Source organism: Cherax quadricarinatus, chromosome 85 (assembly GCF_038502225.1).
Source record: "Cherax quadricarinatus isolate ZL_2023a chromosome 85, ASM3850222v1, whole genome shotgun sequence".
Lineage (NCBI taxonomy): Eukaryota > Metazoa > Arthropoda > Malacostraca > Decapoda > Parastacidae > Cherax > Cherax quadricarinatus.
The window spans coordinates 11,841,514-11,869,179 of NC_091376.1; the positions used below are offsets into that span (position 1 = coordinate 11,841,514).

At 40.5% G+C, this 27,666-nt stretch overlaps 2 protein-coding genes and 2 long non-coding RNA genes across 6 annotated transcripts in view; all 4 read right to left on the reverse strand.

Annotated features, from left to right (window-relative positions):
- LOC128703282 (insulin-like growth factor-binding protein-related protein 1) overlaps positions 1-4,249 on the reverse strand; it is a 30,819-nt gene extending 26,570 nt beyond the window's left edge. The window contains exon 1 of one of the 3 annotated variants that reach the window (XM_070103380.1): positions 4,067-4,246. In XM_070103380.1, coding sequence (XP_069959481.1) covers positions 4,067-4,158 — 92 coding nt within the window. In that variant the 5' untranslated portion in view covers positions 4,159-4,246. Of the gene's footprint in view, positions 1-4,066 lie in introns of all 3 variants that reach the window. The other 2 variants (XM_070103381.1, XM_070103379.1) reach the window with 2 other exon arrangements.
- Positions 4,250-9,423: 5,174 nt separating this feature from the next.
- On the reverse strand, positions 9,424-23,534 carry LOC138855217 (uncharacterized). Its single transcript, XM_070103382.1, has 6 exons — positions 22,156-23,534; positions 14,105-14,181; positions 11,933-12,005; positions 11,693-11,748; positions 10,375-10,441; positions 9,424-10,214 (listed from the first exon to the last, which is right to left on the reverse strand). Exons 1-6 carry the CDS (start codon positions 22,227-22,229, stop codon positions 10,166-10,168), a joined length of 396 nt encoding a protein of 131 aa, XP_069959483.1. The 5' UTR covers positions 22,230-23,534; the 3' UTR covers positions 9,424-10,165.
- On the reverse strand, positions 15,660-20,707 carry LOC138855218 (uncharacterized). Its single transcript, XR_011394413.1, has 2 exons — positions 19,512-20,707; positions 15,660-15,804 (listed from the first exon to the last, which is right to left on the reverse strand). It is a non-coding gene; the product is annotated as an uncharacterized lncRNA (long non-coding RNA).
- A 15-nt stretch (positions 23,535-23,549) lies between the features above and the next one.
- LOC128703127 (uncharacterized) lies at positions 23,550-27,666 on the reverse strand. Its single transcript, XR_008409210.2, has 3 exons — positions 27,625-27,666; positions 24,691-24,807; positions 23,550-24,517 (listed from the first exon to the last, which is right to left on the reverse strand). It is a non-coding gene; the product is annotated as an uncharacterized lncRNA (long non-coding RNA).

Consider the following 27,666-nt stretch of genomic DNA (forward strand, 5'->3'; position numbering starts at 1 on the left):
GAGGTGGCGAATATGAAGGGGAAGTAAGAATGATTGGGAAATGATCACTGTCATGTAAGTCCGGGAGAACAGACCAAGTAAAGTCTAATGCGGCAGAGGAAGAGCAAACTGAGAGATCGATGCAAGAGAGAGTATGAGTCCGAGGATCAAAATGGGTGTGAGTACCTGTATTTAAAACATGGAGGGGGTGGGTGGCAAGAAAAGCCTCTAACTGAATTCCACGGGAATCACAGTGAGACCCTCCCCAGAGGAAATGGTGGGCATTAAAATCACCAAGTAACAGAATCGGTGGCGGTAATGACGAAACAAGGAAGGCAAAATCCGGAATAGATAATGCCCGAGAAGGAGAGAGATATAAAGAACAGAGTGTATACCACCTATGTAAGTGGATACGGGCTGCTGTGTAATGCAGCGAAGTATGAATAAATAGCTGATGGTACGGAATATCAGTGCGGAGAAGAAGGGCACTTTCATTAAAGGTCCCATCAGGAAAAGGATCTGAAGAATACAATAAATTATAGCCTGAGATGTGAGAAATAACAGCAGAGTGTAATTTTGGTTCCTGTAAGCAAACACCAACAGGGGCAAACTGGGAGAGTAACATCTGAAGCTCACCCCGATTACCCCTGAGGCCGCGTATATTCCACTGTAAAAAGGCCATGATTGGCAATGATAAAGATACTTGAAATCCGCAGGTAAGGGTTCCTACGGACTAGAAGGGTTAGAAAAGTCCACATGCGGAGGCAGTGGAAAATGTTCAAGCAGCGAAGGAACGGTGCGCTGTGAAGAAAGGAGTTGCGCAGATGGAGCAGAGGAGAGAGAAAGAGCGGAAGGTGGATCAGTGTCCATTGATGGTTTGGTCTCTGCAATATATTCAGAGATTGCTTCAAGTGTTTCGGAATTCAGAGATGTCGTATGGGAGACAATATTGGGAATGGTAGGGGGAGGATGAGTAAAGATTGGAACTGTATTGGACTGTACCAAGGTAGGGGGGGGCGAAAGGGTGGAGGGAACTGGAGAAGCGTGGCAGGGGACAGAAGAGACAGGAACCTGGGAGGTGGCAGAAGAGGAAGAAACTTGGGAGGGAACAGGGGAGGAAGGTACATTACGAGGAGGAGGGTGAACCTCTGCACTTGTAACTGAGCCAGTGAGAGGGGAAGAACTAGGGACAGAGACAGGGAGGGTAAAATGAGGAGGTGGAAGATGGGTAGGAGGTGTTACCGGACCTTTTTTTGACTTTTGAGAAGTAGAGGGACGATTGGGAAGAGGTGTCGTACGAGGTCTCGTCGATACTGAGGCTTGTAAGAGAGAACTCGAAGAAGCGAGATTAGACTGAGGCGTTGAAGTAGGGACGTCTGAGCCGAGGACAGCAAAAGGATTAGATACAGGAGTGATTATGGGAGAGGTAACCACAGAGGTGGGTGTAGAAGATGGGATACCAGAAGTGGGGGGACGTTTTGAAACACGGGAATAAGAAACACGTGGGAGTCTCCCTTGGAGGCGGAGATGAGAAACTGCCATGGCATAAGGGAGACCTTCTGTCTCTTTGAGGTAACGGATTTCCCGCTCGTTTAAATAGACCTGACAACGGCGAGAGTACGAAGGGTGAGCCTCATGACAGTTAAGGCAAGAGGGAGATCGATTGCAAGACGTATTAGAATGGTCATCGGCACCACAGACTGGGCATTCGGCGATAGATCTGCAATATTTCGCTGGATGGCCAAATCGCCAGCAATTTCTACACTGTTGTGGTGTAGGGATCACCTTTCGAACTTGTAACCGATGTCCTGCTATATAAACGGAGGATGGGAGTTCTCGGCTGTCAAAAGTTAAACGAGCCACATTGCTAGGGTATCGTCTCCGCCCACGGGCAGGAAGAACGTAAGTGTCTACCTTGAGGATTGGGAGATCTTGGAGTTCCAGCTGTTCTAGAATGTCGGTGCCACATGTCTGGAAATTTTGTTGAACTATGGTATGGGGCAGAATAACGGTACCACTACAAGAATTGAGGGAATGATGTTTTTCAAGGGTGACAGGAACAGTATCTATATGGGAAAGACGAGAGAGCTCACGAGCCTGGGTAGCATTCTGTACGGTAATGATGCGCGTACCGCTCTTAAGAGCATGAAAAGAAATATCTTTACCAACATGGCGTAGGAGTGCCTTGCCAATACTATGGTCAGAAAGATAGGCAGTAGAGGAAGTTGGTCGTAAAGTGAAGAATTTAGTCCACTGTTCAGTCTGAAACTGAGCGTGGAAAGGTAGTGAAGGACGTGTCGATCGTTTCTGAGAAGAACGAGAAGGTGAAGGTGGAGAAGTATCATCAGCAGGTAATTGTCGTTGACGTTTAGGCGTGGGACCAGAGTTGGTCCGACGTGGAACGGGTCGGCGATTTGAAAATTGCCGCACCGTAGAGGGAGAGGCCGGAAGCATAGTCAGAGGAGAGCGAAGGTCTGATAAATCGAAGGAGTCAGTCGAGGCCTCAGTACCTGAACCGGGTGAGGAAACAGCACCGGCAATAGGTACAGAGGCATGAGGAATGTCTGAAGAGTGGTCCAAAGACGAGGCGGGGTCAGAACGGGGTGCGGTATCAAGAAGGGGCCCGGGGGTACCAGGTTCATGGACTAGGGCTGCCATGGTTAGGTTACTTCTTTCTTTTTGTTTTTAAGAAAAAAAAAGAAAGAAGAAAAGAAAATAAAAATAAAAAAAAGAAAAAAAAAAGGGGGGACCGGGGAGGGATAGTTCCTAGGAGGAATGAAAGGGCCAGAAATCTCCCTCCGCGCCCAAGAGGACTCGACACCGCTAGTAGCGCAGATGCAGCATGGAACCCGTGCCATACCCTACCCTTCATGCCAGTAAACCAGCAATCTGGGATAGCAACCTCACATCTGCCGAGCTACCTCGGTGGACAAAAGAGAGGGCGGCCGGATATCCGCCACAAAGCATACCTCCTTCAGCCACCACCCCCGGAATCCGAAAGGTGGCTTCCAGAGATACACCCGTCGCCCAAAAGACACCCAAAGCTACTCCGGGATACCGGAGAGGGATCGGGACATCCCTAGGCAATCCAGATTCCACGGCAAACTACGCCACCGCCAAGAAACCTCAACGGAATGGGATGGACCCCGGTGTCCTTTCCCCTACCTAGGAACTAGCGCGCCTGTGGGAGAAATCACGAAGGCTAAAAAGAGGGAGGGCAAAAGGGAGGGGTGAGGAGGAGGAGGAGGAATGGAAAAAGGGGAGGATGGGGAGGATGGGATAGGGGAGGGGAGAATGGGGGGTAATTAGGTTCGGTCTGAGGAAGAAGACCGACAGGGCTAATTCCTCAGACCAAGAGCCTCTTCACCACGCCAAGGAGCCCCCCTTGAAGAGGTCATTGTCGCTTAAATATCCGTTGTGCAATCGCCAAAAAGAAAAAAAAAAAAAAAAAAATAAACAATTGCAACTTGTATAATTACCAATTCAGAGTCATGTACTTGTGTATCTGTTATATATATGTGACTGATGGGTTAGTATTATACCTCTTCAAGAATATCTTATTATTTCACATACTTTTTAAATTACACCGAAGTGGTTGGGCCACTTACCTTTTATATCCTACCTCTCTCCCCCATCCCACCTTTTTCCAATATTTCTATCCTTACCCATCTTACCAAAGCTCTGGTCATAAGAAGACCGTCGCGTTAGCCACTGGACCTAGCTGGTCCAGTGGCTAACGCGACGGTCTGGAGTTTTGACACTGATCGCGGGTTCTATCCCTACCTGTGGTATGGTCTATAATCTATTAGGTATCTATTTACTAATAGGTAATTAGAGGAAGGTGGCGTTAGAAATAAATACGTCCTCCGAGATGCGAGCCGAGCATTATCCCTGCTCCACGAGGAAATTCAAAAGAATTTCATCACGTATTGTCATACAGATCCTTAGGGGTATGGAAAGCATTCAGGTTCAATCCTAGTCAGGGAAGGGGAGATCCAATCTCTGAGCAAGAGCCTCTCAGCCGCATCAAGGAGCTTCCCTTGAAGGGTACGCCACAAGGTATCTACAAGTATTCTCTAAGTCTTACCTATCACATTCTCCACATGTGACGATGCTCTGGGATGCAGCCACAGCTACTAGTAGGGCGGCCGAAACAGCATAGACCACAGTCCTCGCCATGACTATGGTTACTGTGTCCACACTGGGCAGCCTGGCCCAGCCAGTCAGCAGTGGGCACCCACCCCGCACTCTCGTACAACACACATCAACTGAATACTCCAAACATCTTACACACTCCTCTATATTGAAACAACCAAGAATTATTATATTGTGACATTACATAAAAAGGCGAGGATAAGAATAAGCAAATCTTTTAGTATTATCATACGTCAGGCATGGCACATTTTGGTGCAAAAGCAGCTTTGTTAGTCATCAGTTTTAAGAGTAACCACTAAACCCGTCGAGATCATGCTATTATAATAAAAACCTAGCGCTTTACCTACTGTGGTCATACATTATAATCAAGGGGGAAGCGCTAAACCCGGAGGATTATACAGCGCCTAGGGGGGAATGTGGAAGGCATTCAGGGAACTGGAACACAGATCCAATTCCCTAAATCAAGAGCCCCTCACCAACATAAAGGAACTTTCCTTGAGGGGTGTGGTCATACAGCGCGGAGAGATCATACAACCATTAAGGAGTGAGTTATTGTCCTCATTTTGCACCCTATATCCATACTGTGGACGGTAGTCAAAGACATCTATGCACAATTGCTAGGTTTGTTCCAAGGGAAGGACAAGTTAAATTCCTTAGATGACAATCCCCACCAGCATCAAGGAACGTATGCTGCAGCAATGAATTTAGTTTCCGCAAAACTGATAAATTGTAGGGTTAATTAAGCCCCCTAGTTACTATCGTAATCAGGAGGAAACTAAACATATTATAATTAATAAAAGTGCTAAACCTACAAAGGCCATAGAGCGCCGAACTAAACCTATAGCGGTTATACAGAGGAATGGGAGGCTATCAGGTTTGATCTAAGGACAGGTCTATTTACCTGGATCAAGAGCACCAATGCACATCACTCGAGGGGTTGAGCCCCTTAGTTATGCAATGTATTAAGGACATTATTATAATCAAAAAGAAGCGCTAAGCCACAAGGGCTATACAGCGCTGCAGGGCAGGAAGGAAGCGAGGGCATCAGGTGGCAAAAGGGAGGTGGATGAGTAATAGGTTACGGATAACAGCGGAGCAGTGGATGGTGAAAGGGTAAAGGGCAGCAAGAGACTGAGCTAGAAAGGGCCGAGGGGAGTGCGTAAGGTATCATCTGAGTTTGTGGAGTAAATCAGTCGTTGTCAATAAGTCAATGAGAGAGTCAGGATTAAAGGAGGGTCCATCAGCAAGAAGGGAAGGTTTGTAGATGAATGGTTCAGAGAACCGACATGTTGATAAATTAGACACATGTGCAACTCTTGGGTATCTTTATTGAGGAAACGTTTCGCCACACAGTGGCTTCATCAGTCCATACAAAGGAGAATCTTGAAGAATAGGAGGAGAATGAGGTAATCAGTCCCTCAACCTTGGGTCGATGTGGTCAGTCCATCAATCTTGAATAGAATACGGCATACGTGCTGAGAAGGAGCTTATAAACCGTTTGCAGGAGAGGTGAAGCAGTCAGAGGCAGTGTAACACTTATTCATTATTATTATTATTACAATCAAGGGGGAAGCGCTAAACCCGGAGGATTATACAGCGCCTGGGGGGTATGTGGAAGGCATTCAGGCTTAATTTGGGGAACTGGAGCACAGATCCAATTCCCTAAATCAAGAGCCCCTCACCAACATCAAGGAACCTTCCTTGAGGGGAACACTTATTCAATGTTGAAGTAGGTCGTGCCCAAGAATTAGGCAAGCGAAGAATTCCCAAGTATTAAGATCCCAAGAAGATGCAGTGTTTGACAGGTTTGTAGATGAATGGTTCAGAGAACCATTCGCTTGCCTAATTCTTGGGCACGACCTACTTCAACATTGAATAAGTGTTACACTGCCTCTGACTGCTTCACCTCTCCTGCAAACGGTTTATAAGCTCCTTCTCAGCACGTATGCCGTATTCTATTCAAGATTGATGGACTGACCACATCGACCCAAGGTTGAGGGACTGATTACCTCATTCTCCTCCTATTCAAGATTCTCCTTTGTATGGACTGATGAAGCCACTGTGTGGCGAAACGTTTCCTCAAAGATACCCAAGAGTTGCACATGTGTCTAATTTATCAAGAAGGGAAGGTAAAGAGAGAGTAGAACGAAGACTGTGTTGGAGGTACATTCTGCGTACTCGTTGATAGAGAGGGTAGTCTAACAATTGCTAATCGATACTGGAACTTGACACTGCTCACAGAGGTACAGGGTGCCTCTCCATGAGTAAGACTAGTGTGGCCAATGCGAAGACGGGAGAGTGGTCTCCCAACCACGGCACTGATGACAAGACGGCCAGTAACCTATGCTCGGTTTAATAGAATGAAGTTTGTTACCAAGCACAGTTGACCAACGTTGTTGCCAACGGGCGCGAAGGTGGGCAGCTATTTTAGCAAAATAGTCCAGAAATGGAACACCTAAGAAATTGGTAGGTCATGCACTGCTGACCGCGCAGCAGTGTGCCTGTGCATTGCCCTGTACGTCGACATGACCAGGGACCCAACAAAAAGTAATATCTATGCTTCGTAGAGATACGGCGTAGCCGAAGTTGGATACGGAGAACTAGGGGGGGTGAGATGTATCAAATTTTCGTATAGCCTGTAGAGCACTAAGGGAGTCTGAGACTACCACAAGTGATGACACAGGCATAGATGCGATACGAATAAGTGCTGCAAGAATGGCACAGTTCAGCAGTAAAAATGAGCCTCTGCCACTTCCAATATTTGATAAATTTTAAACCCTTCAAGGGAGTCTTCATTGCGTTCAAGTGCTGCTCATACGAGAAGCGGCTACGCTTTCCTCTGATCAAACCTGGTTACCCCTTTCCCCATGAAAATAATTCCAAGAAAGATGCTGTGATCCCAAAAATTTATCCCAATATACAAAGGCAACCAACCCTAACTACCTTCGTACTGTACTGTACAAGCCTTCCCCTATCTCAACAGTGTATTCGTAATGTATGTGCAAGTCTTTACCACATTATATGCGATCTTTGTGCATGTATGCATTATTATAATCGTAGGGAAGCGCTCAACCCGTTGAATTTTACAGAGCATGTATGCATTATGCTTGTGGTTACAACTTTAAGTGTATACACGTTAAGTGTGAATTATACTTCATAATTAGCGGGAAATTACCAATTAAAAGAAAGGGTTTAGTGTCAATCTTCAGAATCTATAAAATAGTTATAAAGTTGCAAAGCGTACTAAAATCGGAATTTTTCCTGAGACTAATGCTTAAGAGTTTGGAGCCAACCCAAGAATTTCCTCAAATGACTTTCCCTTGCCTCAAAGACCATACTTCCTCCTGCAACATTTCCATCAACACCTTCAGGGTATCAGTTTCCTTGAATTTCCAGTTATAACGCTCACTAACAGCTCATCGACTAAAAACCTTTTCAACCCCTCTTACCATTTTTGGGACAACCAGCCAATTACAAGTGAGCAAGTTTATATAAAAATAGGTTAATTAAAACAATAAAGTGGCACTTTCTTTATTTAAAAATGTTCATCTGTATAACCAACTGTGCAATTTAAACAATGCACAAAAAAAATTTAGAAAATACCAAACATCATTCATTCACCTGTCATCTGCTACCTGGGATACAAAGCTCCAGGAAACGGCAAATTAATATTCCCATGCAGAACTTGCATGATGGCTAACACCTTATCTTCTGAACCAGAGCTGACCATGGCAGGCAATAGAGCAGAACAGGATAATAAGCTCTGCAATGAACAAATGATTAGTGCACCCCCATGAAAGTCCCACACAGGTTTGTCAAAAATGCCTAAGTGTATTTACCAAAGTATTTAGATAAAGGTAGGGAAGTTTTTATTGCATTTATGGATTTAGAAAAGGCATATGATAGAGTGGATAGAGGAGCAATGTGGCAGATGTTGCAAGTATATGGAATAGGTGGTAAGTTACTAAATGCTGTAAAGAGCTTTTATGAGGATAGTGAGGCTCAGGTTAGGGTGTGTAGAAGAGAGGGAGAATACTTCCCAGTAAAAGTAGGTCTTAGACAGGGATGTGTAATGTCACCATGGTTGTTTAATATATTTATAGATGGGGTTGTAAAAGAAGTAAATGCTAGGGTGTTCGGGAGAGGGGTGGGATTAAATTATGGGGAATCAAATTCAAAATGGGAATTGACACAGTTACTTTTTGCTGATGATACTGTGCTTATTGGAGATTCTAAAGAAAAATTACAAAGGTTAGTGGATGAGTTTGAGAATGTGTGTAAAGGTAGAAAGTTGAAAGTGAACATAGAAAAGAGTAAGGTGATGAGGGTATCAAATGATTTAGATAAAGAAAAATTGGATATCAAATTGGGGAGGAGGAGTATGGAAGAAGTGAATGTTTTCAGATACTTGGGAGTTGACGTGTCGGCGGATGGATTTATGAAGGATGAGGTTAATCATAGAATTGATGAGGGAAAAAAGGTGAGTGGTGCGTTGAGGTATATGTGGAGTCAAAAAACGTTATCTATGGAGGCAAAGAAGGGAATGTATGAAAGTATAGTAGTACCAACACTCTTATATGGATGTGAAGCTTGGGTGGTAAATGCAGCAGCGAGGAGACGGTTGGAGGCAGTGGAGATGTCCTGTCTAAGGGCAATGTGTGGTGTAAATATTATGCAGAAAATTCGGAGTGTGGAAATTAGGAGGTGTGGAGTTAATAAAAGCATTAGTCAGAGGGCAGAAGAGGGGTTGTTGAGGTGGTTTGGTCATTTAGAGAGAATGGATCAAAGTAGAATGACATGGAAAGCATATAAATCTATAGGGGAAGGAAAGAGGGGTAGGGGTCGTCCTCGAAAGGGTTGGAAAGAGGGGGTAAAGGAGGTTTTGTGGGTGAGGGGCTTGGACTTCCAGCAAGCGTGCATGAGCGTGTTAGATAGGAGTGAATGGAGACGAATGATACTTGGGACCTGACGATCTGTTGGAGTGTGAGCAGGGTAATATTTAGTGAAGGGATTCAGGGAAACCGGTTATTTTCATATAGTCGGACTTAAGTCCTGGAAATGGGAAGTACAATGCCTGCACTTTAAAGGAGGGGTTTGGGATATTGGCAGTTTGGAGGGATATGTTGTGTATCTCTATACGTATATGCTTCTAAACTGTTGTATTCTGAGCACCTCTGCAAAAGCAGTGATAATGTGTGAGTGTGGTGAAAGTGTTGAATGATGAAAGTAATTTCTTTTTGGGGATTTTCTTTCTTTTTTTTTTGGGTCACCCTGCCTCGGTGGGAGACGGCCGACTTGTTGGAGGAGAAAAAAAAAAAAAAAAAAAAAAAAAATCTCTTTCTTCCCACATTCACCTGGAAAGGTTACAAAGCATTTTGACAAATCTAGACTACAATAATTACCTTTTTTTTTTTTTTAACAAGTTGGCCGTCTCCCACCGAAGCAGGGTGACCCAAAAAGAAAATACTTTCATCATTCAACACTCACCTCCCTCACACAATCACTTTTTGCAGAGGTGCTCAGGATACAACAGCTTAGAAGCTTTTTTTTTTTTTTTTTTCCCCCAACAAGTCGGCCGTCTCCCACCGAGGCAGGGTGACCCAAAAAAGAAAGAAAATCCCCAAAAAGAAAATACTTTCATCATCATTCAACACTTTCACCACACTCGCACATTATCACTGTTTTTGCAGAGGTGCTCAGAATACAACAGTCTAGAAGCATATACATATAAAGATACACAACATATCCCTCCAAACTGCCAATATCCCAAACCACTCCTTTAAAGTGCAGGCATTGTACTTCCCATTTCCAGGACTTAAGTCTGGCTATATAAAAACAGGTTTCCCTGAATCCCTTCACTAAATATTACCCTGTTCACACTCCAACAGCTCATCTCCCCTTGAGGGATACCAGGTTCCTACCATCCTTGCAATCTTTGCTTTCCATCTGGGTTTCATTAGTCGATACTATATCTCAAGTAATCACTCAAAACTATCTTGAAGGTATAAAATAAAAATTTCAAATAACTTATCTACTGTTGCATGCTGGCAGCTTGGAGACTTTCTGGAGGTCCCACCATTCTGTAATGCAGTCTGTGTTACTTTAAAGTCAATGCCAATGATTAAACATTATAATAAATTCAAATCAGGTGTTAATCTTCCACATAATTCATTGAGACAGGGATAACAAATTCATCATTATCATGCTAATTATAACATTAGTCAACATTACCATACATACTTGTCATGCCATGTGTACCGGTTCAGACAGCACTGCATGAACTGCCAAGAGTGGTATAGCTCTACACCTGCAAACAAATCTACAATTAGCCAACTGCAAAACTGAAGACTGAACAGAGGGGAATAAAAGATCCCTATGTGAAAATGGCTAGAAGCTTCTGCCTTTGTCAAACAAATGGACAGAAATGACTTACAAATGTGTAGTAGACTACTGAAGATGCAGGAATGGATGGCCTACATAACAGGAGTCTCATAACAGTAATAAGCTCTTACAAGTGAACAAGCCAATAACTAAAAGAAAACGGTTCAAAATTTTTGAAATGCCTATATTCATTTCCAACTTAATTTAACATCTGTTTGCCTGTGACCAGCAATGAAATTGCCAGCACAAGGCAATATTGATCTTTGATCACATTAGCACCAAAAAAGATTATCAACTTTCAGGTGACTCTTGTATCAGTAAGATTTGTACATACATACAGCACATGTATAGTTAAAGGGCATGGCAGCCCTGCAAATTTAAAAGTAATCTAAACACTTATGAAACCAACAAGGTAGTCAGAATTAGGCAACTGCCAATGTTCCCCCCCCTAAAAAGTGCTCCTCCCCAATCGAAAGTTTACGTAGACTTTTCTTGCAACAGCTTCACAATCTCAAAATTTTAAATTATAATTTACTCAATTTTACAGTTTAATATAGTTTGGAATGACTATTATAATAAAAAAAGAAGTGCTAAGTCACAAGGAAGGACTTCAGAAAAATTACTTTGTCACTAGGTATACCGGTGAAGGGTATAGCATTTTCCTACTTTTAGCCCAGCCAGGGCCCCACCCCTCTATACACTTACGGACCAAAACAGTCAAGTTTCACTACTATGTACACGTTAGTTACTTTTGTTCCAGTCATAGCATGGTACCTAATAGTTTTTTGTCAACTAACTTTTCAACTAGGTTGTTGCTGGCCTGCTGGATCACATATCCACCACAGCCTGGTTGAACTAGCACTCTGGTAAGACTAAGCAACACTGGTATATTCTACATGCAGTATATATTAACAGTTAACTTCAAGGATTAAATCTGCAGTACTTCAGGCCATATGTAGTTTAGTTTAATTGCTTTATTAGCTATACAGGCTTCAACATTCCACTCTTGACATTATATTTCTTCTATCTCTAGCTAATCTTACACAAGTCATTTTATACACTTTAATCTAGTACAAAAGTACACAATCACAGTGTTGCCAAAATTGTTAACTACTTGTAGCTTCACCATGCATTGCAAGTCAACCTGTTTGATACTAGTTCAACAGAAAATACTTACTGAATGTATAACTGCCAACAGCAATGAAGAAATTGACCAACACAGGAACAATGCACCTGTAAACAGAAAAATTATTTCAAGTCAAACTTGAATCTTTTGGTATTCCATACATTAAAAACAAATTATCAGAAAAGACTAAGCCAATATACTCTCAGGGAGGTAGAGATTGAAAAATTCATCAAAATAATGAACTAGTACATGCCAAACTATCACTAAACTGCAATTACATTTAATACATACCTATTGTGCAAGACCCAGATTGAGTTTTCCTTACTATTTCCTTCACTGATCAGCATAGTGGCCAGCAATGTACCTGAAAAATTTGCCAACACCGTTTCAAAAAGTCAATTATAAAAAAATCCAGGTCTCAAAATTTTAAACTTTCAAATAGTACTGCACTGACTTAAGAGTGATACAACTGTACATCTGCAAGTTACCCCAATTAGCCACACACAAAACTAGACTAGGAAGGTAAAGAGGTCTTGGACTGGGGAAAATAAATACTTTTATTAGAGACTAAGAATTAGCTACAAACTTTTATTCCTAATGGGCAACATGCAAATTGCTAGCAATCTGATTTAAAAAGCTTTTCCAAGCAACACTGGACAACAGAAATAAAGCCTGCCTTATAAATGTTTATTAGACTACTGGAGATTGTACAGGAAAAGATAGCCTGCAATACTACAAAAGTGTTGCATCAACATTAAGCCTTTCAACTGAACAAGCCAACAACTAAAAATTAAACTAAATGTTTCATAAAATTTTAAAAATATTCCTTTATCCCAAATTTAAGTTAAACATGTACGTTTACCTGTGACCAGCAACATATGAATGACATTGCCAGCGCATATGAAAACACTGATCTTTGATCATTGAGCACCAACAAAGTATGTATTTACTTTCAGGTGACTTCGTGATCAAAAACATTGGAAAAATACAGTTCATGTATAACTAGTGTTTGCTAGCCCTGCAACAGCTTAAAAGTAATGTTAAGCACTTACAAGCTCCCCCATCAAAGAATCTTCCTTGCATCAGCATCACCCAATTTAAAATGTCTTAAAATTTCTTTCAATCAGGCAATCTAATTTTTATTTTATTGGGGAGGGTTGGGGGTAAATTTACTTTGGTACCTGATATCCCCATGACTGGCTTCTCATTTACCTACTTGCAGTCCAGCCTTGGGCCAGACTTTTCTGTCAATTGCCTGATCAACACAGTTTTTGCTGGACTGCTGCAACAACTATCAGCCAGGTTGATCTGGAACTTTGGTAATCAAGAAGCCATGTTCTTATGCACATAATGCTCTAATGTAAACATATTTCAGATACTGCAGGAAGTTCAGATTAACAAAAATTCACTGGCTGGTAACAAATAGCAAACCACAGATGTTTATTATTCTTGGCCATGGCAACCCTGATTTTCACTATTTTAAGTTTCCTTAAACCTCTTGGTGTATTATGGGAGATATCCATTTTAGGATTATCTTACCAAGTTACTCATCCACGAGTAAATTTCCAGTATTATAGGGCATACAGTTTAATTTCTAATAGCCGAGCATTATTATTATAATAAAAAGAAGCGCTACACCACAAGGGCCATACAGCACTGCTAAATTGCTGAGCAGGCTGTAGTGATCAGCCCCAACATCCCTGCCACCTTCTGTAAAGATGAATCCTATAGTTAACCAACCAAATTTATAAAATACCTTTTACCAAGTCTTAAGAGTTGCATTTTGATTTTCTGCACGCCTCTCAACTGTCAATGGTTTAGTAGTTGTGATATATATTACTGTAAATATATAAATTCTCGGCCCTCAAAATTTCACTTTACTAGTAAATGAATTGGTCCAATAGCAGAGGCGGTGCCTTACCGATTCTCCATGTAGAAAAATCAAGGATATTTTGCAATGCTGCAAAAAGACTTTCCTTTTTGTATTTACACCTGGTATGCTTTGGTTTTTGCTCTTGCCAGCTCATCTTGCCTTTGTCAACTCATTTTATAAAAGAATCTGATGCAGGAGTACACCACTTCCATATTTTGTTCCAAAAACTTTTAACCTTCAGTAGTTTCACCCATTATTGAGTCTACTTAAGTCTACACGAGTGGGTGGTGAGAGGTGGACCCGACTAGCTTGTGCTTCTGGGTCTGGTGCCGTGCTCCTTCCTTAAGTGGTGACCAGACCGGGTGGGTCATTGGGCTAATCCAAAGGGGGGGGGGGGGTTGTGGACCTTCTCCACATGGGTCAGTAGGCCTGTTGCAATGTTCCTTCTTTCTTATGTTCTTAAAACACCAAATGCACAACAGCAAAAATTCCTGATATGCAGGAGCAGAAAACTGACAAGTAAATCTTTTTGCCATTATATACATTAAAGTAGATTATCAGAAAAGATTCAGCAAATAGTCAATACATACCATTTGTGCAAGATACATGGCTTGAAATTTCCAAAAGAGTTCCTTCACACAGATCAGCATAATGGCCAGCACAATACCTGGAAAATTAAGTCAGTACTGTACAGTCCAATAATAAAAGGTCAAAATCAAAATGCTTTAAAACAATTGTTTGAGCATTCCATTTAAAAAAAAAATTAAAACCAATTTCAAATGCAATCCAATTCACTATAGTATAAGCCATGCCACTTCCCAGAAATATAAACAAATCAGAACTAAAAAAAAGTGAATTATTCAATTATGACCAAAGCTGTTCCAGTATAGTTGTTGCCAGTCATGCCACTAAGCTGAATAATTTCCCTTAATAAAGTTGCAACAGGAAGGGTTCCTATACTGGAAGGAAGTGAATGTCATACCCATGAAAGGTCTTTTTCAGCACTGCATGGCAAAGTTAAAATTTGTACAAGAGCAAGGGATGTTAAGACACTAAGGCAAAAAATGTACCCAGATAAAAATCAACATTTTTGGCACTATCAAAAATTACTTCAATTTTCTATGAAACTGCTCATATGAGCACTGCATTTATTGAAGGTGCCACAAGATTTAGAAATCTGGCACTTGTGTTTTTATAAGTATCTTCAATAATTTATAATAAAAATGCATTATACATTATAGTTGCTTTTCACAAATTTCTCCAAATATTGATTTTAGATGAACACTGCCTTGTGTCTCTTAAAGCTCAGGTTTATTCCTGTCTGCATTAACTCCTTCCAGTAATGTGACTAAATTAGCTACTACACTATTCTAAATATTGTACATGCACCAGTTGTATATACAGGAGTGTCCTTGCCAAGTATTTAGGTTTGGTCAGATCCCCTCAAAATCTTACATGCAGTATCTGAGAATCTTGATGTTGTAAATGGCAAAGACTAAAGCTGCAAGTGGAAGGAATCATTCAATGTTGAATGTGAACAATAGGCTATTTAAAATCAAATGAAAAGACTGCCACATAAGAAATGCTAATTTCCAAGTGAAACTGTCATCTACTTCTATACCTCCTTTCTGATGCTCCCTTCCCCACCTAAACCGTATGTCCTAGGCCTACTCGTGCTCCTTTGTTACCCAGTTTATAAGGTTTGTTGGGGATTAAGGGCCATTCTGCTCCCATCCCCATTCTCCCCCTGCAGTGTCACAGAAGCTGATGTTATCTGTGCACTAGTCTATTCTCTGAACCATTTATCGACATTATCAGTGTATTTAACAAACAAAGCTACTGTAATACCTATTTTGGAGACTGTAATGGTGAACAATCAAGATTATGCAGCTAATAGGTCTGACAAGTTCTCTTGCCAACCGTGTATTTTTATTTTTTTATTTTTTTTTACTAATCATGGGAAGCGCTAAACCCATAGGGATTATACAGTGCCTATGGGGGGATGGAAGGCATTCGGACTCAATTTGGGGAACTGGAACACAAATCAAGTTTCCCAGATCAAGAGTCCCTCACCAGCATCAAGGAACCTTCCCTGAGGGGCCAACTGTGTAACATCCATTCATTGGGACACAAAAATGTTAAAAGTAACAATTGTGGCAGCATATTAAGCAACCAGCAATGCCAATAAATTTACTGGGAGAGCTTTCACTGTATTTTCTATAGCAGACATTTAAAGCAAACCAGTTTATATACAAACTGTTACAGAGTACATGTCTGCAGAGCTTACCACCTCCAATGTCTTAATTTTTTTTTTTTTTTTTTTTTCAACAAGTCGGCCGTCTCCCACCGGGGCAGGGTGACCCAAAAAAGAAAGAAAATCCCCAAAAAGAAAATACTTTCATCATCATTCAACACTTTCACCACACTCGCACATTATCACTGTTTTTGCAGAGGTGCCCAGAATACAACAGTCTAGAAGCATAAACATATAAAGATACACAACATATCCCTCCAAACTGCCAATATCCCAAACCCCTCCTTTAAAGTGCAGGCATTGTACTTCCCATTTCCAGGACTCAAGTCCGACTATATGAAAATAACCGGTTTCCCTGAATCCCTTCACTAAATATTACCCTGCTCACACTCCAACAGATCGTCAGGTCCCAAGTACCATTCGTCTCCATTCACTCCTATCTAACACGCTCACGCACGCTTGCTGGAAGTCCAAGCCCCTTACCCACAAAACCTCCTTTACCCCCTCTCTCCAACCCTTTCGAGGACGACCCCTACCCCGCCTTCCTTCCCCTATAGATTTATATGCTTTCCATGTCATTCTACTGTGATCCATTCTCTCTAAATGACCAAACCACCTCAACAACCCCTCTTCTGCCCTCTGACTAATACTTTTATTAACTCCACACCTTCTCCTAATTTCCACACTCCGAATTTTCTGCATAATATTTACACCACACATTGCCCTTAAACAGGACATCTCCGCTGCCTCCAACCGTCTCCTCGCTGCTGCATTTACCACCCAAGCTTCACACCCATATAAGAGTGTTGGTACTACTATACTTTCATACATTCCCTTCTTTGCCTCCATAGATAACGTTTTTTGACTCCACATATACCTCAACGCACCACTCACCTTTTTTTCCCTCATCAATTCTATGATTAACCTCATCCTTCATAAATCCATCCGCCGACACGTCAACTCCCAAGTATCTGAAAACATTCACTTCTTCCATACTCCTCCTCCCCAATTTGATATCCAATTTTTCTTTATCTAAATCATTTGACACCCTCATCACCTTACTCTTTTCTATGTTCACTTTCAACTTTCTACCTTTACACACATTCCCAAACTCATCCACTAACCTTTGCAATTTTTCTTTAGAATCTCCCATAAGCACAGTATCATCAGCAAAAAGTAACTGTGTCAATTCCCATTTTGAATTTGATTCCCCATAATTTAATCCCACCCCTCTCCCAAACACCCTAGCATTTACTTCCTTTACAACCCCATCTATAAATATATTAAACAACCATGGTGACATTACACATCCCTGTCTAAGACCTACTTTTACCGGGAAGTAGTCTCCCTCTCTTCTACACACCCTAACCTGAGCCTCACTATCCTCATAAAAACTCTTTACAGCATTTAATAACTTACCACCTATTCCATATACTTGCAACATCTGCCACATTGCTCCTCTATCCACTCTATCATATGCCTTTTCTAAATCCATAAATGCAATAAAAACTTCCCTATCTTTATCTAAATACTGTTCACATATATGCTTCAATGTAAACACCTGATCTACACATCCCCTACCCACTCTAAAACCTCCTTGCTCATCCGCAATCCTACATTCTGTCTTACCTCTAATTCTTTCAATTATAACCCTACCGTACACTTTTCCTGGTATACTCAGTAAGCTTATTCCTCTATAATTTTTACAGTCTCTTTTGTCCCCTTTCCCTTTATATAAAGGGACTATACATGCTCTCTGCCAATCCCTAGGTACCTTCCCCTCTTTCATACATTTATTAAACAAAAGTACCAACCACTCCAACACTATATCCCCCCCTGCTTTTAACATTTCTGTCATGATCCCATCAGTTCCAGCTGCTTTACCCCCTTTCATTTTACGTAATGCCTCACGTACCTCCCCCACACTTACATTCTGCTCTTCTTCACTCCTAAAAGATGGTATACCTCCCTGACCAGTGCATGAAATTACTGCCTCTGTTTCTTCCTTAACATTTAAAAGTTCCTCAAAATATTCTCGCCATCTTCCCAATACCTCCATCTCCCCATCTACTAACTCCCCTACTCTGTTTTTAACTGACAAATCCATATTTTCCCTAGGCTTTCTTAACTTGTTTAACTCACTCCAAAATTTTTTCTTATTTTCATTAAAATTTCTTGACAGTGCCTCTCCCACTCTATCATCTGCTCTCCTTTTGCACTCTCTCACCACTCTCTTTACCTTTCTTTTACTCTCCATATACTCTGCTCTTCTTATAACACTTCTGCTTTGTAAAAACCTCTCATAAGCTACCTTTTTCTCTTTTATCACACCCTTTACTTCATCATTCCACCAATCACTCCTCTTTCCTCCTGCCCCCACCCTCCTATAACCACAAACTTCTGCCCCACATTCTAATACTGCATTTTTAAAACTATTCCAACCCTCTTCAACCCCCCCACTACTCATCTTTGCACTAGCCCACCTTTCTGCCAATAGTCGCTTATATCTCACCCGAACTTCCTCCTCCCTTAGTTTATACACTTTCACCTCCCTCTTACTTGTTGTTGCCACCTTCCTCTTTTCCCATCTACCTCTTACTCTAACTGTAGCTACAACTAAATAATGATCCGATATATCAGTTGCCCCTCTATAAACATGTACATCCTGGAGCCTACCCATCAACCTTTTATCCACCAATACATAATCTAATAAACTACTTTCATTACGTGCTACATCATACCTTGTATATTTATTTATCCTCTTTTTCATAAAATATGTATTACTTATTACCAAATTTCTTTCTACACATAGCTCAATTAAAGGCTCCCCATTTACATTTACCCCTGGCACCCCAAATTTACCTACTACTCCCTCCATAACATTTTTACCCACTTTAGCATTAAAATCCCCAACCACCATTACTCTCACACTTGATTCAAAACTCCCCACGCATTCACTCAACATTTCCCAAAATCTCTCTCTCTCCTCTACACTTCTCTCTTCTCCAGGTGCATACACGCTTATTATAACCCACTTTTCACATCCAATCTTTATTTTACTCCACATAATCCTTGAATTAATACATTTATAGTCCCTCTTTTCCTGCCATAGCTTATCCTTCAACATTATTGCTACTCCTTCTTTAGCTCTAACTCTATTTGAAACCCCTGACCTAATCCCATTTATTCCTCTCCACTGAAACTCTCCTACCCCCTTCAGCTTTGTTTCACTTAAAGCCAGGACATCCAGCTTCTTCTCATTCATAACATCCACAATCATCTCTTTCTTATCATCTGCACAACATCCACGCACATTCAGACTTCCCACTTTGACAATTTTCTTCTTCTTATTCTTTTTAGTAATCTTTACAGGAAAAGGGGTTACTAGCCCATTGTTCCCGGCATTTTAGTTGACTTTTACAACACGCATGGCTTACGGAGGAAAGATTCTTATTCCACTTCCCCATGGATATAAAAGGAAAATTAATAAGACCAAGAACTATTAAGATAAAATCAAAGAAAACTCAGATGAGTGTGTATAAATAAATGTGTACATGTATGTGTAGTGTGACCTAAGTGTAAGTAGAAGTAGCAAGACATGCCTGTAATCTTGCATATTTATGAGACAGACAAAAGACATCAGCAATCCTACCATCATGTAAAACAATCACAGGCTTCGTTTTACACTCACTTGGCAGGACGGTAGTACCTCCCTGGGTGGTTGCTGTCTACCAACCTACTACCTACAATGTCTTAATATCCCTTAAAAATTTAGCATTTGAATGTCATTATACAAGGTGGTAACTCTTCACTCTCTGGCCTGGTTAGTCAATACATACTGTTAAAAACATACAAGGCAAAGTTGCAAGTCTTCTTAATATAGTGCAGTCCATGTTGCACATTTAAGAACACAAGAGCACTACAGCAGGCCTACTGCAGTTCACCCATAGTTACTTCCTCAGTGATGCTACCTAGGAGTTGCACTCTTCCACATTTATTAACAGTGCTTTCCCATACCTTCTAAACACAAGTCTTTCCTTCTTTAACCCACTGCTGAGAGTCCTGTCTTGGTTCGATATTTTCAGCAACTTATTTGTCCCCTCTATTCCAGTCATCCATTTTTATTTATGTCCATTCTTTAATATGGAGACTAAAACTGCAACACTCTAAACGAGGCCTTAAAAATATATTGCTCAAGTACAACCTCAGGATTTATCGTCTATATTAAGTCAAGAACTATTAGCGTCACTGAAAACACCTATGCCCTGTTATGTATTTATTATTATTATTATTATAGTCAAGAGGGAAGCGCTAAACCCGGAGGATTATACAGCGCCTGGGGGGGGAGGGTGATGTGGAAGGCATTCAGGCTTAATTCGGGGAACTGGAGCACAGATCCAATGTTATGTATTTAGATTACTGATAACTTGCTTTTCTTTTCCAGTCAGCTTGATATCTACAACTAGTATACAGGTGTCAGTTCTTTTCTACACAAATAAAACCTTAGATGTGTTCACATTAAACTATCTGCCATTTCTCACAACCTCTCTTACGTTATTCTGTGGTTCTCTCAAATCCTCAGAATATACTCTGCAGCCTATTTTAGTTATCTGCAAACTTTCTTAGGTCACTATTTACTAAAATCCATCCACACAATGAACACAAAACACACGAGGCAATGAGGTTTAGTCCAAAGAGAAGGCATTTTCAAATTGCTTGATCAAGGAACCTCCTATTGGGGGATTATGTTCTAGTCAGCTGCGCACGTACACAAGAGGGAAAGGAAGGAGCACATATAAACAAGTTGCTATGGAAGAGATTGTGCCCAATCCACTAGCTCCGGCCCACATTCTGCCAAACGTGCCATAACTTAGTATGCAATGCTCACAGGTATGTAAAGGAGGTAAAATTATTATTTCACATCTAGGATTGCAAAGTTGCTTACCTTGTATACAGCAAGTAGAGTAGGGTGGTCCAGTCTTTGAAAATAAATTTCTACACTTCCCCCCCCCTATTAAATTTGTTCAACTTCGAGATAAGAATCTGTGGGTGGCCATCTGCTCAAGGCAGGGGTTGTATGTACTAAAGTATCCTGCTCCAAAGCAAAGGATAGACAACTATAATTATCAAAGTCTAAATTTAACTCTTCTCAAGAGCTTGTATGCTAACTGAAGAACTACTCTCCTCTTTGCCAATAACCAACAGGATCATGTGCTGAAGACCCCCCCCCCCCAGACATTTCCATCACAGGGTTGCAGCAAACAAAAAGGGATCTCCCTAATCACAAAGGCAAACCTGTGCACCCGAAAACATACCAACACCTGAGGTAGTCTGATCAAAACGCATTCGAATGACAATCATTTCCCATTCTGGGAGAAGACTGGCAACAACAATTTCTTGCTTTTCACCTGTTCCACTGACACTGTTCATTGGTGGCAATGACAAACTGCCATGAACCATGACAAACTTCAGATTCACCCTTCAACAACTTCTGCAGTGATGCTCTGCATGTTTTGATGAAGGAACAGCCACTTCATGGTTTTAACTCTTTCAACAGTGTAGCAACAGCAACAGAAATCTCAATTCTTAATTCTCCTTACTCATTTCAGCAGAAAAATGCCAGCACCTCTTATTTATTCTCCCGTGGATTCTGACAAACGTCTGAAAGATGCCACTTCAAATATTGAAAGAAACTCCCCTTACTATCCTCTGCCTATTTTCTTCCATCAATTCAAACTGCAGTTGTCCCTTTCTACTTCATCAACTGATCTCACAGCATCATCTTACTAGATCCCATGAGTTAGCAAGAAAGCCCAATCCTCTTCATTCAAGATAGAAAGATAACTGGCATGGACTATGTCCAACAGGTTAGGAAGCCTCCTTTCCCTGTGCCTAGATATAGTAACTCTGAACCAATAACCAGATAAATTACAAGATTCTTCACTACATCCTGCTCATCCAAACTTCAGCTCACTGACCCTTTCATGAAGTTTCAGACAGTTTGTCAACCCCCAAACATTTATGAAAATTTAATAGTCCTACAAATAAAATCTCAAAAAATAAGGGGGTAAAGGAGGGTGTTTGCACAAAAGCAGACGTGCGAGCACATTAGGAGTGGAGACAAACTTTTTGGGAACTGATTAGCAATTTAACATTTTAAAGGGATTCAGGGAAACCGATTAGCTGTATTAGAGCCCTGGAGATGGAAAATATTGTGCCTGCACTCTAAAGAAGGGGTCCAAGACATTTGCTGCTTGGAGGAACATCTAAAAACATCTATACGTGCCTATGGCAAGAATGGAGATTCTTTTTTAGGTCACCCTGCCTCGGCGAGAGGTGGCTAGCGTTACAAAATTTATATGATGAGAAGTATAACTTTCAACGTACCCTATTTTACTGAAACTGTTGATCTCATCAATGGGAAGGATGCATCTGATGAGCATCAACAAGGGCACTGACATTGGGTGGGAGACTGGAGAGTTTTAGTCGCAGGTCACCATGCTCTTCCAGGTTCAGTCTGTTCCTCTGCTTGGTTAGAATTGCACTTACATGGTTAAAACCAGCTTCAACTACGTTTGAACTTGGGAAAGAAAGTAAAAATGGCTACCACTGCACAAAGCCGGGGGTATTTAGCAACAGTATTTACACTTCTCCAATAGTCACTTAAGCTCTTACTTCTGAACAATGCTTTGCTGCCAGATCCATTGTCATATTAAAGAGGTCTTCCTGCAATTGCAAGTAAACATCTGCATTTTGCATTTCCATATCAAATGGTCTAAGAATCCAGTCAGGCACGTGCATTTTTTCCAGGTCCTCAAAGAGTCTTTTAAAGTCTTCCTTTAATTTGTCAAGGTGTTTTGTGTATATCTCCAGGTCAACATCTGAAAGGCTTCCACTTTCTTGCAACTGCTGTAAATTTGAAAAGAATTTAAAATCTTTGTGACAGTGAAGCTTCAAATTGGTCTATTTTGACTGAAGCCCACTAGAATTGTCCTGGCCTGAATAATTGTAACATCTTTACCCTGCAGGCATTTCTGTACTTCATCAAATTCTGAATATAGGTCTGCCAAATAGAACAGAATTCTTACACCTTTTTAATTCTTCACACAGTGATGGGTTTGCACCTGTTAGAAACTGCACAGCCGAGCTGTAAAAGTCAACAAGCCTTTGCAAACTATCACCCCTAGACAGCCACCTTACCTCAGTGTGCAAAAGGAATTGGTTCAGGGTTTCATAATTCTTTTCACATAGTATGGCGAACAATTGAGTCGAGTGGATGCGCTTTAATTTTGTTAATTGATCCAATACACACTTGTATGGCATTATGCAGTTCACCACAGTTACTTTGCAACAAAATGGTGTCTAATTGTTATACACAAGGAACAGTACATACATCAGATACTTTTTCCTTAAGTGGCAAATCCTCTGTAGCAGCTAACCATTGCTAATGTACCATCAGTAGCCACTGCAGTAATATTGCTGAGGGGTATATTGTGCCTCTCTAAATACTCTCCCAAACAATGAAAAATTCTCTCCTGAATCAACTTTAAGATACTTGGCAAACAAAAGTTAATCAATAATGCACTCTACTTCTACTATAATACCTCACATAGGCCACGAGAATATTTGAGTTGCCAAAAGTAGACTCATCGAGTTGGAGAGAAAACCTGGAGTGCTGAAGCTCTGCTGCAAGGGTTTTTTCAACATCCCTGGCCATCTCGTCAATTCGTCGTTGAACTGTATTGTCACTCAATGACAGACTTTAGGATAGGTTGACAGTTTCTTCAAAACAAGACTCAATCACTTCTGCAATTGCTGGAATTAAGATTTCCTCACCAATTTTATGTGATTTTCCTTTCTTTGCTATGGTAAGGGAGATATTGTATGATGCCTTCAGTCCTAATTTATCATCAATATTGGCAGGGGCTTAAAAAAAAAAAAAAAAAAGTCTTAAAATTTGGTCGATTTTTAAACCGTTCTTTCAGTACCTTAAAATAGTCAATGTCTTTATTTGTCTCATCAAAGTGAACCCTCTCAAGGTGGTCTTTCATCTTTGAAGGTTTCATGGCATCATTACTGAATTCAGTCTTCACATAATAGGCACATTGGCATTGTTTCATTTGTAAATGAAGTTACGAATCCAGATTTTAAGTATTCTTGTGAATACTGTCTGCACTTTCTTGGTATTAACAGCTGCCATTGTGGGTGTTACAATGCCAAATTTATAGCAAATGCACAACAATCACTTCTTTGGCACCACTCCTCTCACTATGGGTATTGAGAATGTACTGGTTCTCAAACAGTTTGAGGTGAGGGAGTCCACTCAGTACAGAAAAAACAGGAATACCAAACATACATAAATCAGATACACCATGCAACCATGTCCCTAGACATTTACTGACCCTTGGGGGTTGAAACTGACCACTACGGGAAACCCTACACCCTAGATGCTAGGACTTGGGAACATAAGCAAGCAATCGAGTCGGATGCTCTGATATCGAATATGTAGTCGAGAGTTTAGTGTATATAGTAATACACCAGATAATCAAGCAGTCACCCCTCAATATATCCAATTCAGGTTTAAAATTTAGCCAGTGTTTTTTCTCAAAGAAAAAATTCAGGGGAGGGGAAGAGAATTAGTTTTTTTTTCTTTTGGACCACCCAAGCTGAGTAGGTGCTGACAACCTTTGCTCCAGATTTTGGGGTGAACAGACCAAGCACCATTAGGCTGTACACCAGTTGTGCATTCCTGTAAATGAAACTGAAGTTACTGTACTTTCTTTAATTAGAATATTGCAAAGAACTATGTGAAGTATCAGAAATGGGCTTGTTCATCAAATATCAGAACTACGTCCCTAAAATTTCCACTAATCATCATATGCTAAAAATAACAGTAATAACCTGAGCAAAGGTATTCCATACCTGCAACAGGACTAACAAGAGGCCACCATTAGAAATGAGAGAAATGGAGCCAAAGGAATACTACAAATTATTTCTTTAGATGAAGCACCATTAAGCTTGAATACCAGCTGTGAATTCCTGTAAACGAAAATAGAAGTTACTGTACTTTAATTAAAATACTGCAAAGAACTTCATGCAAAGCATCAGAAATGGGTAATCAAATATCAGAATTACATCCCAAAAATTTCCCACTAGTCATATGCTTTAAATAACAATAATAACCTAAGCAATAGTATTTCATACCTGCAATATTACTTACTAGAGGCCACCATTCCAAACAGCTCAATGGATATTATGACAGCCATCAAGTTTAAAAGATTATATGAACAAATTATCTAAGACAGGATGCCACAAGCAAAGCTCTGCTCAAGTAGCTTGAATTGGATAGTTATAGATATTCACAATGAGACTTTAGGAAGTAGAGGAGATGTGTAAACCAAGAACTGACGTTGAAGTAGACAGGCATCTGGGGATTTAGAAAAGGCATATGATAGGGTGGACAGGGGAGCAATGCGATAGATGTTGCAAGTGTAGGCAAGAGGTAGGCTTCTTAAAGCAGTCAAGACTATGAAGATAGCAAAGCTCAAGTTTGTGTATGCGAGAAAGTTATATTTTCCTGTAAAAATGGACCTTAGACAGGGATGTCACCATGGTTGTTTAATATTAAAGATGGGGTCATAAGATGTGAATGCAAAGGTGTTGGGAAGAGACGTGTGATTAAAAGATAAATATGGAGTGCTAGAGTGGAGAAGTAGTGCCTACACTGGGTATATTTCAGTTCAGAGCAGCATCTAAGCTGTGATGTCTTGTCCCTGGGAAAACAGTGAAGTGATGAAAATTTATTTTTCAGGTCACCCTACCTCAATGGAAGACTACCAGTGTTAAAAAAAAGAGGACTGGCTGAAGATAGTGTTGTACAAGTGTCCAAGTCATCATTGATACATAGTAACAATGCAAATTACCTAGGACAGTCCAAAAAAATTAATGTAGAAATCAGTCATGAATTATAACCTTAAAAACCAAAACAGCTTAGTATTTAAACTGAAAAATAAATGACAGGAAAAAAAATTAAGTGAACAAGTTATTTACATAACGTAAAGAAGGAACACTGCAGCAGGCCTACTGGCCCATGCGAAGCAGGTCAAAGTCTCCCACCGATTCAAGCCAATGCCCCAACCTAGTCAGGTAAGGTCACATTCACTTAAGGAACACGACAGCTGATCTAGTAGCACAAGCTAATCAGGTCCAACTCGCACCTACCCACACCCACTCATGTATTTATCTAACCTATTTTTAAAACTACACGTTTTAGCCTAACTACTCAGGAGTTTGTTCCACTCATCCACAACTATTACCAAACCAGCACTTCCCTATATCCTTCCAGAATCTGAATTTTTCCAACTCAAAACCATTGCTAAGAGTCCTGTCTAGGCTATGTATTTTCAACACGTTATTTACATCCCCTTTATTTATTCCAGTCTTCCAATTATACACCTCAATCATATCCCCTCTAATTCTACACCTTTCTAGAGTGCAGATTCAGGGCCCTCAGTCTATCCTCATAGGGAAGATTTCTGATCCATGGGATCAACTTTGTCATCCTCCTTTGTACGTTTTCCAGAGCATTTATATCCATTCTGTAATACGGTGACCAAAACTGTGCAGCATAATGTAAACGAGGCCTAACCAAGGATATAGAGTTGAACAACCTGAGGACATGAGCATTATAGTCCTAGACGAGTGGGGAAAAAAATGTGATCAACCTCTACAAAGGAGATTTAGTTTAGAATTATAGATAATTATCAATTAGCTAAATAAAATTAAGGCCTAAAGACACATTTCTGCCTTATAAATTTTACTTTACCCACTGCAGCAGTCATACTGGCATAAGCTAGTCAGGTGCAACTCACACCCACCTATATATTTATAGTACATCATGATTTAGCTCTGGTTAGCAGTAACTTAAAGCCAAGACAACAGTGCATTAGTGTTCAAAACGCTAATATAATCCTCTAAGTTTATTCAGGTATGGGTACACAAATAGTCACAAATTATCATACATAGCAGCCTATGTAGATTACCTAATATAACCCAAAAGTCAAAGTGACACTTCTATTGGGGTCCTCCACTATACATTGAGTTTATACGTTATATATCCTTGGTAAGGCCTCAGATTATGCTGTGCCAAGTTCTGGTCTCCATATTACAGAATACTTATAAATGAGCTGGAAAACAAAGAAGGATGACAATAGTTTATATTTCAATTTTTTTTCTTACGTCAAGAAAAGACCTGAATCTGCAATCTGTAGAATATAATTAGATACGATGGTATGTTAATGGACAACAGCAATGAATAAGGATATAACTAAATTTATGAAAAGAATAACAAGAGACAGGACTCTGTAATGAGCAAGTTGGAAATATTTAGTTTGAAAGAATATAGGACTCCGATGGTTCGGTAAAAGTTGAGGATAAGTGGAATAAACTCCCAAGTGGCATCACTGAAGGAAAAACATGGCATAGGTTTAAAATTAGGTTAAAACAGACCAAAATTGGGAGAGTTAAACCGTACCTAGCAGTGGCCAGTAGGCTTGCAGTGCGAATTTAACCTGCCGAACGTGTCAGTAGGCCTATTCGTTCATTCTTATATTCTTTATACCGGCATTAATCTACGGTGTAAGAAATAACTTGAACGAGAGCATGGTCAGTGATGCAACCCAACATGGCCACAATTTTTAAAAATCAAAACACCTCCAGCATTTCTTACAAACCTAAAAAATACCTTCGTAACCATTCCTAGCAATAATATTTCTTGGATAAATAACAAATATATTCATGTATTACAAGTAAATAACCGACTATAACGTGGATGAAGCGTGATAAAAACACACGTACCTTCCCAGGGAAGACCTCGGTGATGGCGGCTGCTGCTGAGTG

Bases quoted from the DNA above. Each gene is read 5' to 3' on its own strand.
- LOC138855217 (XM_070103382.1), bottom strand. From the start codon at position 22,229: ATGTCAGTGCCCTTGTTGATGCTCATCAGATGCATCCTTCCCATTGAT. The intron at 14,182-22,155 runs GTACGTTGAAAG...TTAATTTTCCAG, and splicing joins AACAGTTTCAGTAAAATAGG to GTATTGTGCTGGCCATTATG. The intron at 10,215-10,374 runs GTATGTATGGTA...ACTGCATTACAG, and splicing joins CGGTACACATGGCATGACAA to AATGGTGGGACCTCCAGAAA.